The sequence below is a fragment of the Pyrus communis genome, chromosome 15 (assembly GCF_963583255.1).
Source record: "Pyrus communis chromosome 15, drPyrComm1.1, whole genome shotgun sequence".
NCBI classification, from domain to species: Eukaryota; Viridiplantae; Streptophyta; class Magnoliopsida; order Rosales; family Rosaceae; genus Pyrus; species Pyrus communis.
The window spans coordinates 2,470,889-2,488,584 of NC_084817.1; the positions used below are offsets into that span (position 1 = coordinate 2,470,889).

The following is a 17,696-nucleotide window of genomic DNA, read 5'->3' on the forward strand; positions in this document are numbered from 1 at the left end:
AAAAGTTCAAAATTGCCATTTGTATCAGCTTTTAGTGTTACAACCAGACCTTTGGAACTTTTACATGCAGATGTTTGGGGTCCAGCTCCACTTCTCTCTGTATCTGGTTATCAGTTTTATCTTCTTATAGGGGATGATTTCACTCGATATAGCTGGTTCTTTCCCATCAAATGTAAATTTGAGGTATTCAAAACCTTTGTTGAATTCAAAGTTCTTGCTGAATCATTGTTAAATAATAAAGTTGTCACTTTACGATTTGATTCTGGAGGTGAATGCCTTAGTTCCTTGTTTCCTCAATATCTTAAAGACAATGGTATTCATCATCAACTCTCATGCCCTCACACACTAGAACAAAATGGTCGTGTGGAGCGCAAACATAGACATTTGGTAGAAGTTGCTCACACACTTTTAGCTGCTTCTTATGTTCCTCATGTTTAATGGGTTGAAGCATTCTCCACAACAGTTTATCTCATAAAAAAATTGCCTACTATATCTAGATCATGTCCTTGGGAACAACTTTTTAGCAAGTCTCCAGATTATACAACACTTAAAGTGTTTGGGTGCAGGTATTTTCCTTGGCTAAAACCCTATGTAGCTTTTAAACTTGAACCCAAAAGTAAGCCATGTGTCTTTCTTGGCTATAGTCTCAATCACAAGGGCTATAGATGTCTTGATATTCACTCCAAAAAGGTTTATATTTCGAGGCATGTCATCGTTGTTGAACTGACCTTCCCATTTCATCAAGTTTCCCCAGTTTCATCATCTTCTTCCTCAGCTTCTACCTTTTCCTCTCCCATACCTTCCACTCTTACCTTCACCAAGCTCCCTGCAGCATCTTATCATTCTTTATCTTTCAACCAACCTGCATCATTTCTTAACTCAACCTCATCATCTCATATTACTACCTCCCCCCACCCTGTCTCTCCTCATTCCCCACACATCTCACCAACCCCTTTCTAAACACTCACCCAATGCAAACAAGATCCAAATATGGCTTTTTTAAACCTAAAGCCTATTCAGCTACCAAACACCCTCTTCCTTCACACATTTCTGCAGATTATCTTCCTGCTACTTATCTCCAAGCTTCCAAACCCCCTCACTGGAGATAGGCTATGCAAGAGGAATTTAATGCACTGGTTAACACATGAACTTGGTCTCTTGTTCCCCCACATCCTTCTCAGAATCTTGTTGGCTGCAAATGGGTGTTCTGAATCAAAAGGAAAGCTGATGGGTGTTCTGAATCAGAAGTTTTAGCGTCTGTTAGGTGAACCTTCTTATATAATTTAGAAAAATGTCAGAAATATTCATCTTGAGGTCATCATCTTGCAGGAAAGGCAACGCTGAAATTTGGTTCAAAAAATAAAAAGCAAATGTCAGATGACTATCAGTAAGTTTACGAAGTTTTATCCTTTTGCTTCTGTTTTACCTGCTTGTTATCACCATCTGAAGTTGCAATGTGTAATAAGTGAACCAAATTTATAGCGGAGACATGCTTTGATAGCTTCTTTTGTTTGTGCATAAGCATGCTAAGTTTTTTAACCTATGCCTTTTGATGTTTAGATTTGTATTTGAGGACCAGATTGAGTTTATCAAGGCATCGGTGATGGATGGTGATAAGGTATTTCTATTAATAGCACCAGTTTTGACTTGACACGTTTCTCTGGTATCACAGCACACTTCTCATTTGCTTATTTTGTGGGTACAGCTTGATGATGATGGGGAACCCTCCGAGTTACTTGAGTCGAGGGCGAAATCAGCCTTAGAGAAGCTCCAGGTTGCTGATAGTTTCTTTTTCTTATTTTTTGCTTGTTTATATTTTGCTTGGCTTTTTGCTAAGACGTTTAACTGTGTTTGGTATGACGTATTAGATTGGAAGGCAGCTCTTTGCTAGTCTGGCTTTGTTTTTGTTTTAGGCAGTTGGTTGGTTTTCTGTTCTTTATTTTGGCTTCACTGTTTGGGCTGGTCCGCTGGACCACCCTCTTTGTTTGCCTATTTTCTTTCTCCTATTAAAATTTTCTATTTACCAATAAATTGTTCAGAACGTTTAAAGAAAAAACTGAAAAGAATGAATGAATATCACTAAAAGATGCATACATTATTGAAGCAATAAAGGTTCTTTCAGTGCCAATTTAATTTGTGCCTGTCTTTTATGAATTATGAGTTAACTATATAATTAACCTTTAATTGTATTAAATAATGGAGATTATATTGTTGTATTTTACTAATCATTTATGTTTTTGTTCATTCAGGAGGATAGAAAAACATTACCCATCTACACATACCGTGAATCATTGCTTGATGCTGTTGAAAAACATCAGGTTTTTGTTTAATCTTTTCTGTTACAAATTTATTATTTTTTACTAGAAATGCATTCATTCAAATGCACCGTAGCAGATCATTATCTTGCGCCAAATGGTTATGTGTTTTACTTCACAATAGAAGCCAGAAAGAATTCTAAGAAATATCATATCAACAAATCTCTAAGCATTTTCTTGTATTACATGCCTTTGTCTTCTGGTTTTGTAGGTCCTTGTTATTGTTGGTGAAACCGGTTCTGGAAAAACTACACAGATACCCCAATATCTTCACGAGGCCGGATACACAAAGCGTGGAAAGGTGTAAGCTTTGTTTCTTGCAATTTTATGGTTTTGTGATAGAAATCTGTCTATGTTTATCATGCAAACATTCGACTCTAGTATGATATCATTATTGAAATGGAAGGTAAAACGAGATAGCTCGTTGTCATAAACCTTTTGCCCTTTTTTTACTTATGTGGCTGATAAAACAAAAACAGAATTTTCTTTTTTGGTTTTTGCAACGTTGTATTTTTAATGTCTTTACCTTATGGAGACTCTAACAATCTATTGACTTTCTCAAACTACCTGAAAGGTTTAAAAAATATTATACCATTAAAAAGTTGGACTCATTATTATACTATAACTATCTGATGGTAGTCTTATGGAATCTTCTTCATTTTTCTTTCAGATTGGATGCACACAACCACGGCGAGTTGCTGCTATGAGTGTTGCTGCAAGGGTTTCTCAAGAAATGGGAGTCAAACTTGGGCATGAGGTATCCCCATTTCGTTGAATTGATCATTGTTCATTATGCTAATAACTAATAAGTTAATAACCCGAATGGATTAAAAGAAGCATCAATGACCTGCATTAAAGGTGATGCTCTCTCTGATGTTCTGATGGATGGTACTTATGTTGATGATATGCATTATTCTTTGTTTACAAATTTGAAATGTTTTTCTAGTTTCTTTCTGTTCTGAAAATGTACCCAAAACTAGAAAAAACAATAGAGGTAGTGGCAATCGGACCTCTTTTAACAGAGTGGGTGCTTTTTATGCCATATACAGGTTGGTTATTCAATTCGTTTTGAGGATTGCACATCCGAAAAGACTATTTTGAAATATATGACAGATGGAATGCTGTTGCGAGAATTCCTTGGTGAACCAGATCTGGCTAGCTACAGGTAAGGTAACTTAGTGGCATAATGGTTGAATATTGGTTTTTTTTACTTTGTCTCACCGTTTCTCTGCAATTGTTTCAGTGTCGTGATGGTGGACGAGGCCCATGAGCGAACACTGTCAACTGATATTCTATTTGGATTAGTAAAGGTGAGCAATAACTCTTTCATGTTTTCTAGTCATTTATTTAAAGATATTTTTGTGAAGAGCATTATTCGTTAATGACTGGACCAAACCATCAGTGCTTCCAATCTTTAAGTGACTTTTGTGCACCTTTGTGGGGGATAACTGATTAGTTGACCACGGATGAAGATTTAGTTTTCTTGGCCTTGCATAATTTCTTCTTTTTTAGTGGAAGTATTGTGCATGCTTTTGTAAAACTTAGAGTACTAGGGTTTTCAGCTTTTGGTTGCACACCCATATAATGATGGGTCGCAGTCTATTTATACAATACTTTCAGATTACAAGTAGGGTTTTGAATACCCTATTTACATGGAGAACTTTGAATTCAAAAATACAAAATCACAACAACTTATTTTTGAATTATCCAAAACTGAAACCTAACCTAGCAATCTTATCCTATGAAGAGTTTGTTGCGGAACTTAGTTTGGGATAAGATTGACTTGGTCTAACATCCCCCCGCAAGCTGACAGGTCGAGCAAGGACGGGAAGCTTGGAAACTAACAAGTTGAAGCGTGAAGAAGAGAGACCTTTTGTGAACAAATCGGCAATCTGGTCTTGGGAACAAATAAAATGAACCAAAAGCTGTCCACGCACCACCTTTTCTCGTACATAATGGTAGTCCACTTCTAAGTGTTTCGTCCGTGCATGGAAAACAGGATTGGAAGCCAAAGCAATGGAGGAAACATTATCACACCATATCTGCGGCCGTGGCAGATAGAGATGGAGATCTCGAAACAAACTTCCTAACCATGACAACTCAGCTGCAGTATAGGCAAGCTGCCTATACTCAGCTTCTGTGCTAGATCGTGAGACAGTCTTCTGTTTCTTCGAACTCCAGGAAATCAAATTCGTGCCCAAATAGATACAGAAGCCACCAGTGGAATGACGTGTGTCCGGATTTCCCGCATAATCAGCATCAGAGAAAGCATTTAACCGAACATCACCAGGTTTGTAGACAAGGCCGTGGGCATGTGTGGCCTTTAAATACCGCAAAATCCGCTTAACCGCCATCCAATGTGTAGTCCGAGGCATATGCATGAACTGGCAAACCTGGTTCACAGCATAAGAAAGATCGGGTCTAGTGATCGTCAGGTATTGTAACGCTCCAACAACCGTTCGATATTGTTCTGGATGAGAATAAGGTTCACCATCATACTGACTGAGCTTGTGTCCCGTAGGTACAGGAGTGGATACTGGTTTTACAGCAGTAAACTTGGTGCGCTCTAGCAGATCCAATGCATACTTGGACTGTGTAAGATGCATACTCTCCCCAGAATATGTAACCTCGACACCCAAAAAATAACTTAAAGGACCTAAGTCCTTCATAGAAAACAAAGTGCCGAGCTTCTCTATCAACCATTGCATTTGTTTATCATTATTGCCTGTAAGAAGAATGTCATCCACATAGATAAGTAAAATCAAGTAAACGCCTCGTTGATTAAACACAAACAAGGAATAATCACATAATGATTCTTCAAACCCAAGTTGAAGCAGATAATTCGAGAATCGTCGAAACCAGGCTCTGGGAGCCTGTTTTAATCCATACAAACTTCTCTGCAATTTACACACATAATTAGGATACTGTTGATCAAGAAAACCAGGCGGCTGTTTCATGTACACATCCTCATCCAAATAGCCATGCAAGAATGCATTTTGTACATCCAACTGTCGCACCATCCACTTCTTCGACACGGCAAGACTCAAAACAAGCCGAATGGTGCTGTGTTTCACGACTGGACTAAATGTTTCATTATAATCCACTCCGGATTGCTGATGATAACCGTTAGCCACAAGGCGAGCCTTGTGACATTCAAGAGAACCATCTGCACGTCGCTTGATTTTAAACACCCATTTGTTTGGCAGCAGGTTCATTCCAGGACAATGAGGAACAAGCGTCCATGTTCCACACCTTTGCAAAGCACTGAACTCTTGTGCCATTGCTGCCCTCCATTCTGGATATTTAATAGCCTGACTAAAACAGGACGGCTCAACAAACATGGAGTCAGTGATTGCATGCAACGCATATTTGGGATTTGGCTTGTGAATCCCAGTTTTTGACCGTGTTGTTATTGAGTGGGGAAGATGAGTCTCTGGAATGAAAGATGACGTTGTAGATACAATTGATGAAGGAGAAGGATTCTGAGAACTTTGCACGGATGGAATGTGAACCAAGTCTTGCTCATGGGTGGGACCTATTGTGGAACTAGGTTGAGGTGTCCTATTTACACTAGGGATGGTAGTGAGAGGTGCATTAGGATTAAGGTCCAAATCTGAAACAGGTTGTTGCGGAGTAAAAGTTGGCGTGATATGCGGCTGTTCACTAGACACCAAGTTTGACTCAAGTGGGTTGTTGAGGCTAGGGTGAGATTCGACAAGATTGGGTGAAGATATGGAAGGTACCAAAGTAGGTGAGGGTGTTGTGGTTAAAATCAAATTAGGGTAAAGAGATGTACCTGTGATAGGGACGTCTTCCTTGGGAGATGCAAGTTCCTTGAAAGGAAAGGAATCCTCATCAAATAAAACATGGCGAGACACGTAAATGCGTCTCGTGGAGAAGTCCAAGCACTTGTATCCTTCATGATTCAGTGAGTATCCTAAGAAAACACATGGTTTGGATTTTGGTTGAAGTTTATGCCGTGTATAAGGAGTCAACAATGGAAAACATTTTGAACCAAACACTTTAAATGCCTCATATTTTGGACTCTTTTGAAACAATTTTTCATAGGGAGACACGTTAGATAAAACCTTGGTGGGAAGCCGGTTTATAATATAAACAGCTGTGGAACATGCATCAAACCAAAATTTTTGAGGCATATGAGCATGAGAAAGCATTGTAACACTTGTTTCAACTATATGATGATGCTTTCGTTCGGCAATTCCATTTTGTTCAGGATGTTTTGGACACGAAAAACGTTGGGAAATCCCATGTGTAGCAAGAAAAGTTTTGAAAGTGCGACTCATGTATTCACCACCTTCATCACATTGAAGGGCTTTAATAGATTTGTTAAACATTTTTTCAACATGGGTTTTAAATGTCACAAAAATTCCAAACACTTCAGATTTATTTTTTCACAGGAAAGATCCACGAATAGCGGGAGTAGTCATCCACAAACAACAAGTAATAACGAAAACCTTCATTAGAAATAATAGGAGAACTCCAAACATCAGAGTGCAAAAGTTCTAAAGGACAATAAGACACGGACACAGACTTGCTAAAGGGAAGTTTAGTGCTTTTGCCTAATGGACAAGAGTCACAAAACGTTACAGTAGTTGTACCAGATGATGGTACTTGGTTATTTGCAATTAAATATTTAATAATTGACGAAGCAGGATGACCAAGACGTAAATGCCATTTTTGAGGCGAGACTCTAACACCGACACACACTGAAATAGGATAGTTGGACAATCCACCGCCACCAGGAAATGGATATAATCCATTCTCACATCTCCCGCGGAAAAGCGTCTTCCGTGTTTTGAGGTCCTTAACAAGGAAGAAATAAGGAAATATTAGTATGTAGCAATGGTTATCTAGGGTGAATCTGTGTGCTGAAATAATATTAGTGGATGCGGATGGACAATGTAAAATGTCATGGAGGTTAAATGAGCAAGACTGAGTTGAAATTTGATTCGAACCAGAATGTGCAATGGAAAGTTGAGAACCATTACCTACTCCACCAATGTTTTCATTACCAGTGTATTCTTTTGGATTTGCAATATTCTGAAGGTCTGGGGTGACATGAGCATTGGCACCCGTGTCAAGAAGCCAGTTTCCATTCGTAGGCATCCCTTGAGAAGATGCCATGGCAGCAAGACGAGTGGTGGGAATGCGTCCTTCATACGCTGTATTCATCCGCTGGTAACAGTCCAGAGCCGGATGGCCAGGTTTGCCACAAATTTGGCATTTGATGCGTTCACCAGAGAGGTTGCACCGGTCACCATTACTTGCAGACGCACCACCACGTTGATAGGTGTTGTTGCGAGGAATACCACCGCGTTGATTGCCATTGTTGATGGCACCACCACGATTGACCGGAGAGCCTCCACGTCCAGTGCCACGAAAGCGACCACCACGGCCTCGTGACGCTACAAAGGCATTGATCGGAGCAGTTTCAATCAACACAGCCTGCTCCGTCATCCGTCTCTCCGTGGTCAGCAGAAGAGCTTCAAGTGTTGGATAAGTGATTGGAGTATCACGAGCTTGTGCTGCATTCACAGTCATCTCGAACGCAGGACCAAGATTATTTAAAATAATTTGAACCAGTTCATCATCACTTACTGGTTGTCCAGCCAAAGCAAGGTTGTCGGCGATCGCATTCATACGATCCAAGTAGTCAGCTACAGAGAGGTCACCCTTCTTCGTCTGCAGCAGTTCTGTACGCAAAAACAATACACGATTCTGGGAAGTTGACGCATACCGTTGTTCCAATGCTTCCCAGGTTGCACGGCACGTGCGTTTGCTTGCTACTGTCGACAAAACAGAAGTAGTGAGAGAGCTGTTGATCCAACTAAGAATCATCTGATCATGTTGAATCCAAGTCATGTAGGCTGGGTTAACGGCAGTGGAGCCAGCCAAATTCGTAGGAGGACACACAACGGAGCCATCAACGTAACCCATCAGGTCACGGCTCTTGAGAACAGGCAAAATCTGAGCGAGCCAAAGCGGATAATTCGAGCGGTCAAGTTTGATATTAACCACACTAGTCATAGAGGTGATGGAGGGTAGGGGGGACGGATTGATGTGAGTGGTGGAGTTGGTGTTGTTGGTGTCAGCCATGGAAGCGTCAGTGGGTTGAAAAAAAAATTGGATCGTTTGTCGTCAGACTGTGGCTCAATACCATGTAAAACTTAGAGTACTAGGGTTTTCAGCTTTTGGTTGCACACCCATATAATGATGGGTCGCAGTCTATTTATACAATACTTTCAGATTACAAGTAGGGTTTTGAATACCCTATTTACATGGAGAACTTTGAATTCAAAAATACAAAATCACAACAACTTATTTTTGAATTATCCAAAACTGAAACCTAACCTAGCAATCTTATCCTATGAAGAGTTTGTTGCGGAACTTAGTTTGGGATAAGATTGACTTGGTCTAACAGCTTTATGGAATAAGTCTGCTTATGTGTGCCGAAATTTGAGCTAATGGTCTTGTTTGTCTTTGAAAATTATTTTATAATGACCACCCTGCTGGAAGCACTTAATAATAGACTCATAGATACCTTTGGTTTCTTCGGATATCTGATGGGTACTGGTTTTTGTAATAGGATATTGCTCGGTTTAGACCCGATCTTAAACTGCTTATCTCAAGTGCAACGCTTGATGCTGAAAAGTTCAGTGATTATTTTGATTCTGCTCCAATTTTTAAAATTCCTGGGAGGCGGTATCCTGTTGAAATACATTACACGAAAGCACCAGAAGCTGATTACTTAGATGCAGCAATTGTAACTTCACTCCAAATCCATGTGACGCAACCTCCGGGAGATATATTGGTGTTCCTCACTGGTCAAGAAGAAATCGAGACAGCGGAAGAAATAATGAAGCACAGAACACGGGGTCTAGGGACAAAAATTGCTGAGCTGATTATTTGTCCCATATATGCAAACCTACCAACTGAGCTGTAATCAAAAATTTTTGAACCCACACCTGAAGGGGCAAGGAAGGTTATCCTTGCCACAAATATTGCAGAAACTTCGCTTACCATTGATGGGATCAAATATGTTATTGACCCTGGTTTTTGCAAGATGAAGTCCTATAATCCAAGGACTGGTATGGAGTCGTTGTTAATGGCATCAGCAATGCAGAGGGCAGGTCGATCTGGTCGAACGGGTCCTGGAAAGTGCTACCGCTTATATACTGCCTACAATTATTACAATGATTTGGACGACAACACAGTACCAGAAGTGCAGAGGACTAATCTCGCAAATGTTGTGCTTTCGTTGAAGAGCCTTGGTATTCATGACTTGTTACATTTTGATTTTATGGACCCTCCACCATCTGAAGCATTACTAAAAGCCCTGGAACTTTTATTTGCACTAAGTGCATTAAATAAGGTGGGTGAGTTGACTAAAGTTGGTCGAAGGATGGCAGAGTTTCCACTTGACCCCATGCTATCTAAGATGATAGTTGCTTCTGATAAGTACAAGTGTTCAGATGAGATTATTTCCATTGCTGCCATGCTTTCCATTGGTAATTCAATATTTTACCGTCCAAAGGACAAGCAAGTCCATGCGGACAATGCACGATTGAATTTTCACATGGGGAATGTTGGAGATCACATTGCGTTGCTCAAGGTATACTTTCGCCTTCCTTTACTGTATAGTTTTGTTTCCATATTTCCTTTAGTGAACATGTCTGATGTTTACGGCTTTAAAACATGACTTTGGGACTTGGGGGATCGGAAAATGGTAAAGTTCATATTTTAACGTTAAGTAGTTATAAACTTATAATGAATTGAATGAAGTTGGTACTGATTCTATTATAAAAGATATAAGAACCGTTGAATCAGAAACAAGTTAATTAAGATAAATTACTAACTGTGTCAAGTAATATTTCAGTTGTTATTGACCCCATTTGTCTGTTTTTTTCTTCTTATAATCATAGGTTTATAATTCATGGAAAGAGACCAATTATTCAACCCAGTGGTGTTACGAGAATTATGTACAGGTACATTTTGATATTTGAGACAGATGCTTGTTAAAATCTTGATGTATTTTTTATTTGAAACGTTGATACTAGTTTAGGTGTTTCCGTTTACTTGTAGGTACTAATTAACATCTTGCTTTTACTATATCGATTGACACTTTATTGACTCTTGAATATTTATCAACACTCCTTACAGGTGAGAAGCATGAAGCGTGCTAGAGATATTAGAGACCAGCTCGAGGGACTCTTGGAGAGGGTGGAGATTGAGCTGGTTTCAAATACGAGTGATAACGAGACTATAATGAAGGCCATTACATCTGGTAAATATACCATTACCGTTTTACCATAATGATCTAAAAGTGAAATCCTTCTTCCTTTTACTCGTTCATTGTTGAATTAAACTGTAATGGTTGCTATTTCTGTCAGGCTTCTTCCCTCATTCTGCAAAGCTTCAAAAGAATGGATCTTATAGAACGGTCAAACATCCGCAGACTGTCCATATACATCCGAGCTCAGGGCTGTCACAGGTAAAGAAGAACTGCATTATCCTCGTTGCTACTTTCCATGAGAATTTAGTCTTTTGGTTCGCAATCTAAACTGATCTCGCTCATGCTGTGCTTTATTTCTAACTCATTATATTTGCATATGAACACGTGTACATGATACCAATTAGAAAAAATTCAGGCTTTTGTACAATTTGGATAACCATTAAGGGAGATTTAATGCATCTACATCTGTGCATCTTGTAGTAATTTGATGACAGATTTCACTGATGGATTGCTCAATTGTGTATTTCTTTTTGTTTCTCTTCAGGTGCTTCCGAGATGGGCTATATACCATGAATTGGTACTTACGACCAAGGAATATATGAGAGAGGTATCTGCTCCTTGTACCTTTCATTTTCGATGATCAATATATTTCGTGTACGGTATTTGCATTACAGCTAAAGCCTACAAATTAAATTGCAGGTGACAGAATTAAAGCCAGAGTGGTTAGTGGAAATAGCTCCGCATTATTACCAGCTGAAGGATGTTGAAGATTGTATGATCTCTCTCTCTCTCTCTCTCTCTCTCTCTCTCTCTATTATGTATTGTTATTCTGCTACTTTAATGTACGATTACCTCTATCGTCAATCATATAACTGTTGATTTCTCTAGTAAAAAGATTTCTTGTTTCATTTGATTGTTCAAATTGCTGAACTATTTTTATCAATGGCAGCATTATCAAAGAAAATGCCTCGTGGAGAAGGGCGTGCGCAAGAAGGCTGAGAATTTGAAGATAATTGTATATACATCACTGGTGGCTTGTTGAAGCCTGCAAGTACAATTTTGTGTATTTAACTGCGTACTTTATCAAGTAGTTGACAAACTAACGACTCAGGCATTTCTAGAGATGGATCCTTTCGTAGTCACGGTACTGTTTCTACAAGATAATCCGAGGATACTCTTACTGCCAGGTTACGATTTAGTTCGAGGTAGACGACGATGTTTTGATCACATGTATAAACTCTCAGGAATACTAAATAGAGGTTAATCTTATGTAATAGCAGGTTTATGAGGTAGCGATGATGTCTTAATGAGGAATTAGGCAGCTGAGTTGTGTTCTGTATCAAACATTTGTACAAGGATTATTATCCATTCAATGAATTTTGTTTCACTCCTCAAGATGTTTTGTTACGTTTTTTTTTCGATTAGGAGCTCCTCGGGAGGAGAGAAACTTATCCGCAGGTGGCGGTATCTCAAGTCCCAATTCTATTATACGTCATCATGATTTAATTTTTCGGCATGATATTATGTGATTGGTTTATGCATTGCCACTTTACGTCCCGAGTGCATGTAAGTTTCTTTTAATGGGACCTCTGGTTTTTACTTCTGCCTAATTGTGGTTGACCCTTGACTTTAGTTTAACAAAAGATCCTCCCTAAATTCGCGGGCTGAAGGCTACAAGTAGGCTATTGGGATTGGACCAGTTTTTCGAATAAATATTAAATAGTGGTTATTCGCTGGAAAGGTTGCACATGTCAATTTTGCATATGCATTTGCAAATTACTCGTATGCACGCTTAACGTTAGCATTTGTCAAATACATAATGAGTCAACTATCCTTTGTAGAAGTATGGATTATTGTTCACTTAATGATCGATTTAATCGTTCTAATCAACCATCAAAACAGTGTAAATTGCTAAACTTCAAAATTAGAATGCCTAATTTGAGTTCGTTTGGAAATACTTTTAAAATGGTTGAAAGCGCTTCTAATAAAAAAAAACGTTACACCCAATTCTTAGTAAAAGTGCAAGTGAATCCTAAAAAACATTTAAAATGGTAACATTGAGATTGAACATCACTATATTCTAGTAAAAAAAACTTTACACCCAATTCTTAGTAAAAGTTCAAGCACATTGAGATTGAACATCACTATATTCGTGAATGTGTGCTTAAAGGAAGAGTCGAGGTTTCTGAATTGGAAGGAATGCTAACGTTGCTGACATCTTTACAAAGTCACTCTCCATAGGACCGTTAGAAGGCTTCCGCGCAGCTTGGGAACCCATACGTGCCTAACAACTTGTATTAAATTCTCAATAGTGGCTGTCTTGGAACCCATACGTTTTCATGGTGCAGACACTACTTTATGTTTTGTTTTCCTTTCGGACAATTTTTTTATTTCAGTTGCCTTGTACTCATCTTTTTGAGTTAGTTTTTCATGTTGGTTTAGTGTGGAGACTGCACTAACTGAAGAGAAATTTTTCATTCTGACGAGAACACAAGTGGTACATCATATGTTTTAATAGAAAAAGTGAAAATTTTTATTTTTTAAGTTATTAACTTTTTAGCATACATATCCCACCATTTGTATAGTGACACACGGTGTATCACCCCGTGTATCGATCACATTGAAAAATCTCTCTTAACTGAAAAGCAATATTCTGGAGTGTAAAATATTGCCTTTCTCTGCACAACCAACCAGGATTGATTTCTTTGGAGAAAAAGAAAATTAAAGAATTAATTTGCTATTTCTAATTGTCTTTCTTTTAACGTAATAAATAATTGGAAGCTTCAAAGTAATTGTAAAGAAATTTAAAAATATATTAATCATTCTGACTGGTAAGCAAAGTCGGCTGAAACTTAGCACAATTATAATTGGGATTCATCAAACCACACAGAGGGTCTCTATTGGAAATTAAGATGTAATATTTGACAACTCTCCCATCTGTATAGCTCTCTAGCTTCGTCCCTGTCTACTTCCCTATTTCCCCAATCGATAAGAGAGAGGCAACTCATTAGAGTGTTGCCCAAGAAAGCTATTGATTAGGGTAGATGTAAACAATGGCAAAACAAAGTGGTGGCAATATATGTTCTCCTTAGACTCTCCTGATTTTGATCTTAAATTGATTGATGATCTATGAGAAACTATTAAATTCCGACTGAACTCCTGGGGTTTGCGATTTACGCGCTGCAAACAAAATGTGTAGGTGATTGGTACGAAACTGAGTTTGCGATTTACGTGCTACAAAATGTGCAGAGTCTTGGGCAGATCGTCTTCAACCTCTCGGTAGGGATTGGTTGGAAGGTGAAGGTACGAATGGAGGGAAATAGTCCGGCAAAAGCTTCAGGGCAGAGTTCCTCCAAGTACAAAGCTCGTATTGCTATGAGCCCAAGACTGCACAACTGCGTGTTCGAGTTCAGAAAGCCTCTTACTAAGGGCCAGCTCCTTCAAATGTTATTTGAAGCTTAACTTTTACCACAAAAATGACTTCTCTCTCACTACAAAAATGTATTTACAAGAAGCACTACATATTTATATTTATAAATATCGCTACAAAAATGACCTCACTGTACAAAATACAAAGGCTTTGAATCGATGAAGATTTCTTGTTGCGCTTGGAAGTTTAAACCAAACGAATAATCTTGCGGTGCAGCCATCCCGGCCTTGCCTAAAACTCGGATGTTTCCCATTTGAATTGATGCAAGTATCTCCGCAATACGCAGGAGCTTTGGAATTATGTTCTTTTTCTAAAGATCCCCTGTAGGAAAAGGCTTTCAAATGCTCAGTCTTCAACTTCGGTGTGAAAAATGAAACTCGGAAATACTGTCGTGATGTCCCTAGAGGATTGGTTCACAGGCAGGTCAGTAATTTTCAATTAATACTGAAATCTTAGTTGAAAGCTTGGATGCTTCAAGTAAGAGACGCAGGCAAGTTACATACTTCAAATAAGGAAGAGTCATGTTTTTCAGAAGCGATGGATGCCGAAGCACGAAAACCTTCCATTCTTCTTTGTTAATTTTCCCATCTTTGTCAGCATCAGCGTCGGCAAATGTCTGCAACACAATTAGAGATGCCGTGGGTGCTAAATTCTCTTGGCGCTAGATCGCCAACACCCGGTAAATAAAATTCAGACCTAGACATGTTCAGCGCTTACCTTCTCAATGATTTCCTCAAGAATATCATCCGGCAATTTCACGTCGGATTCCATCAATATGGCAATCACCATTTGCTTAACCTGAAACAAAGTACCAACTTAACAACACATCTAAAAATAGTTTACCTCGGAGATTCAGAGGTTAAGAAAAGTATCGTGCTCACCTCTTCTCGCTCAATGAATCCAGTTTGTCTCAGATCATACAGCCGAAATGCAACTGCAAGTAATCAACAAACACAAATCATTAAATAAGAACGACACACGACCTGCATTTACACAATCCAATACATAGCAGTAACACGTACAATCGATTTTGTCATCAATAGGGGCGTAAGGATGGAAGACATTGAGTGCATGAACAAACTCATCAAATTCAATGACACCATTTTTCTTTTCATCAAATAGATCAAAAACCTACAAGATCGAAAACAAGTTAGCAATCATACACACGAAGGCAGAGCTACACATACAAAACAAAACCATTCATTCCTTTTGCTCACCATCCATCACCGTCGCATTGATTGCCGTTAGTTGAGTGTGATTTAATCAATCTACCACCAAAATCTCAAAATTTAAACTCATCTAACTGCAATCAACACAATGGTGAGCAAAATTATTTCAGCTGCTCGATGCATTTACCCGGTCAAGGAACAGATTTTCGCCTTGGGGAGTTTGAAATAGTGCTAATTGAAGTTCCTCCTACAGCATAACCACCATTACACAATTAAGCACGACAACTCCAATCTCAAAAGAAACATCACAGTTCTTCAAAATATGAAGAATTCTAACTTTCTAAGCAAATTCAGCTGACCTTGTGAATCGATCCGTCGTCGATAATCGAGCTGCTCAGCTTCTTAAAAAGCTCATACAACGCCTCCAGCTCGTTGACAGTAACTGCATCATGATTTCATAATTTCTGTTAAATTTTTTTTTCCCAAATTCCAAAACAAAACGAAAAAAAATTCACAATTCCAATACATCTGGTTTCATCGGCGAGGTGAGACATATCGCCGCAAGCGAAACCGCGGTTGATTGGGCGGCCGGTACGGAGGCTGCAGCAACCGGTCACGGCGAAAACCAGCGCCTCTACCATAGCTGCAAACGGTATAAACGCCGCGCAGATCTTCTCCCCGATTGATAACGAACTCGATCTCTGCTCAACATCCGGAAAAAAAAAAAAAAAAAAAAATTACGCTCAATGCCGGTCGATTAATTCAACAGAAAATCAAAGTCAACATTTGAAAAAAAAAAAAATATTTAAAAAACTGATGAAAATTGAATTAAATTAGGGAATTATTGTACCGAGAATTCCATTGCTGTCGTCTGCAACGGGGCGGAGACAGGATTTTCTTTCTTGGTGGGCTAACTGAAATTAATGTTATAAAATCATACATTTATTTTTTTATGACGTAAAAATTATATATTATTCAATATAATAGATTATAAATTATTAAAAATCATAACGTAGCCGATATATTCAAGGACAATATAAATAATTAACCTATTAATTAAATCAAGAATAATTAAATAAAGAGATTAAGAATGTACCAAAGGTGACTTCATTAGAAAATCGCAACAGAAAGTAAGAAATTGTGAACATAGGGATTTATTTGTGGATTTAAAAAAATTATTTTTCTTTTCTTGATTAAGAAGCATAGATTCTAAATCGTATAGGATAAATAGTTTTTTTCTTTTACAAATAGGATAAAGAGAGACGGGAGATACAACTAATTTAAAATTTTTGGTATAAAACTTATGGGGTGTAATATTTACACACATTTTTTTCCTTCTCATACATCTCTCATTAATTTATGTCAGTTATTTTCTTCAATTCATTTGATCCGATGGTCGGAAATTAAAAAGGTATGTAAAAAAGTAAAAAGAGATGTGTAGATAACACATTCTAAACTTATTATTTATTACCTATCCTCTACTAAATTTACATTAAATAATAACCTGCATTGAAAGCCTATAAACATGGGATTACAAAAGAATAGTGTTATTCACATTTATTTTTACCTTCAACACACCTATACTAATTTTTTGCCATTGACCATTTTCAAATGAAAGCATAAATAGCATTAGCATTACAAAAAAACCTTCCTAGGATATAGCCCACCGTATTTGAAAAGCATAAATAGCATTAGCATTACAAAAAACCTTCCTAGGATATAGCCCACCTTAGCCTTGCGGGTCGCTCCGCCAACAGTTCATCGGATCGAGGCTACTTCTTCTGCGCCTTGTGCTCTTCGAAGAAAAATGTCCGCGGGTGCACCGGAAGGCTTCAAGGGGCTGCTTCTCTCTCGCTTCGCTGGCGCGGATTTTACATTTGGTTTCAGGGTGGACGAGCACGATACCCGCGCGAAGAGCTTCGATTTATATATCAACGGACGTCAAGTGCCTGTCCTAATCCCACCTGGCTGTGAATACAGGTGAGCTACGATAATGACACGTGGTTTGTCGATTGGTTTTGTAGCGCTTTGTCCTGGAGCATTCCCGCGACGGGTAGTGAGCTATGCAGGTTTTAGTGGAAAAGTTATTTTTTTAATTATTTTTTTTGGTGGAAAAGTTGGATACGTGGCTGGGATCATAACGATTTTTTATCCAATCACAGATCTAATAGTTTGTCAACTAGGCAAATAATTGGATTATGCTAAAATCCATTTAAACTACTGGGATGGAGGAAGAGAAGGTTTAAATATGTAATGTTATAAGATGACGAGGAAAACTTTATCAAAGCAATCAATCACATGCTACAAAAAATATTTTGTTAATCTGACGTTTCGTGCTCATAACATCATCTATAAGTTTTGGGTTTGTGCTCGGATGTAACGGTTGAAGGTGTACTTATGTTATGAAAATTCTTTTCTAACTAATTGAATAGTTTAAAAGAAAATGCTAGCAAGATTCATTCAAAAAAAGAGTACGGTCAAACTCACATACGTAAAATTACACTTCCTTAAATTGTAATATCAGTCAC

The 17,696-nt window shown here is 38.4% G+C and overlaps 1 protein-coding gene and 1 pseudogene across 1 annotated transcript; one reads left to right on the top strand and one right to left on the bottom strand.

Annotated features, from left to right (window-relative positions):
• Positions 1–1,334: 1,334 nt before the first annotated feature.
• Positions 1,335–11,958, top strand: LOC137718017 (pre-mRNA-splicing factor ATP-dependent RNA helicase DEAH1-like; annotated as a pseudogene).
• A 2,078-nt stretch (positions 11,959–14,036) lies between these two features.
• LOC137717890 (calcineurin B-like protein 10) lies at positions 14,037–17,118 on the bottom strand. The gene is made up of 10 exons (XM_068457393.1): positions 16,897–17,118; positions 16,019–16,082; positions 15,695–15,869; positions 15,528–15,610; positions 15,356–15,415; positions 15,022–15,130; positions 14,881–14,933; positions 14,717–14,797; positions 14,503–14,615; positions 14,037–14,399 (listed from the first exon to the last, which is right to left on the bottom strand). The coding sequence occupies exons 2-10, from the start codon at positions 16,028–16,030 to the stop codon at positions 14,345–14,347; spliced, it is 741 nt and encodes a 246-aa protein (XP_068313494.1). The 5' UTR covers positions 16,031–16,082; positions 16,897–17,118; the 3' UTR covers positions 14,037–14,344.
• Positions 17,119–17,696: the final 578 nt, after the last annotated feature.

Bases quoted from the DNA above. Each gene is read 5' to 3' on its own strand.
- LOC137717890 (XM_068457393.1), bottom strand. The intron at 15,416-15,527 runs GTCAGCTGAATT...GTTATGCTGTAG, and splicing joins ACGACGGATCGATTCACAAG to GAGGAACTTCAATTAGCACT. The intron at 14,798-14,880 runs GTGAGCACGATA...ACTTTGTTTCAG, and splicing joins GATTCATTGAGCGAGAAGAG to GTTAAGCAAATGGTGATTGC.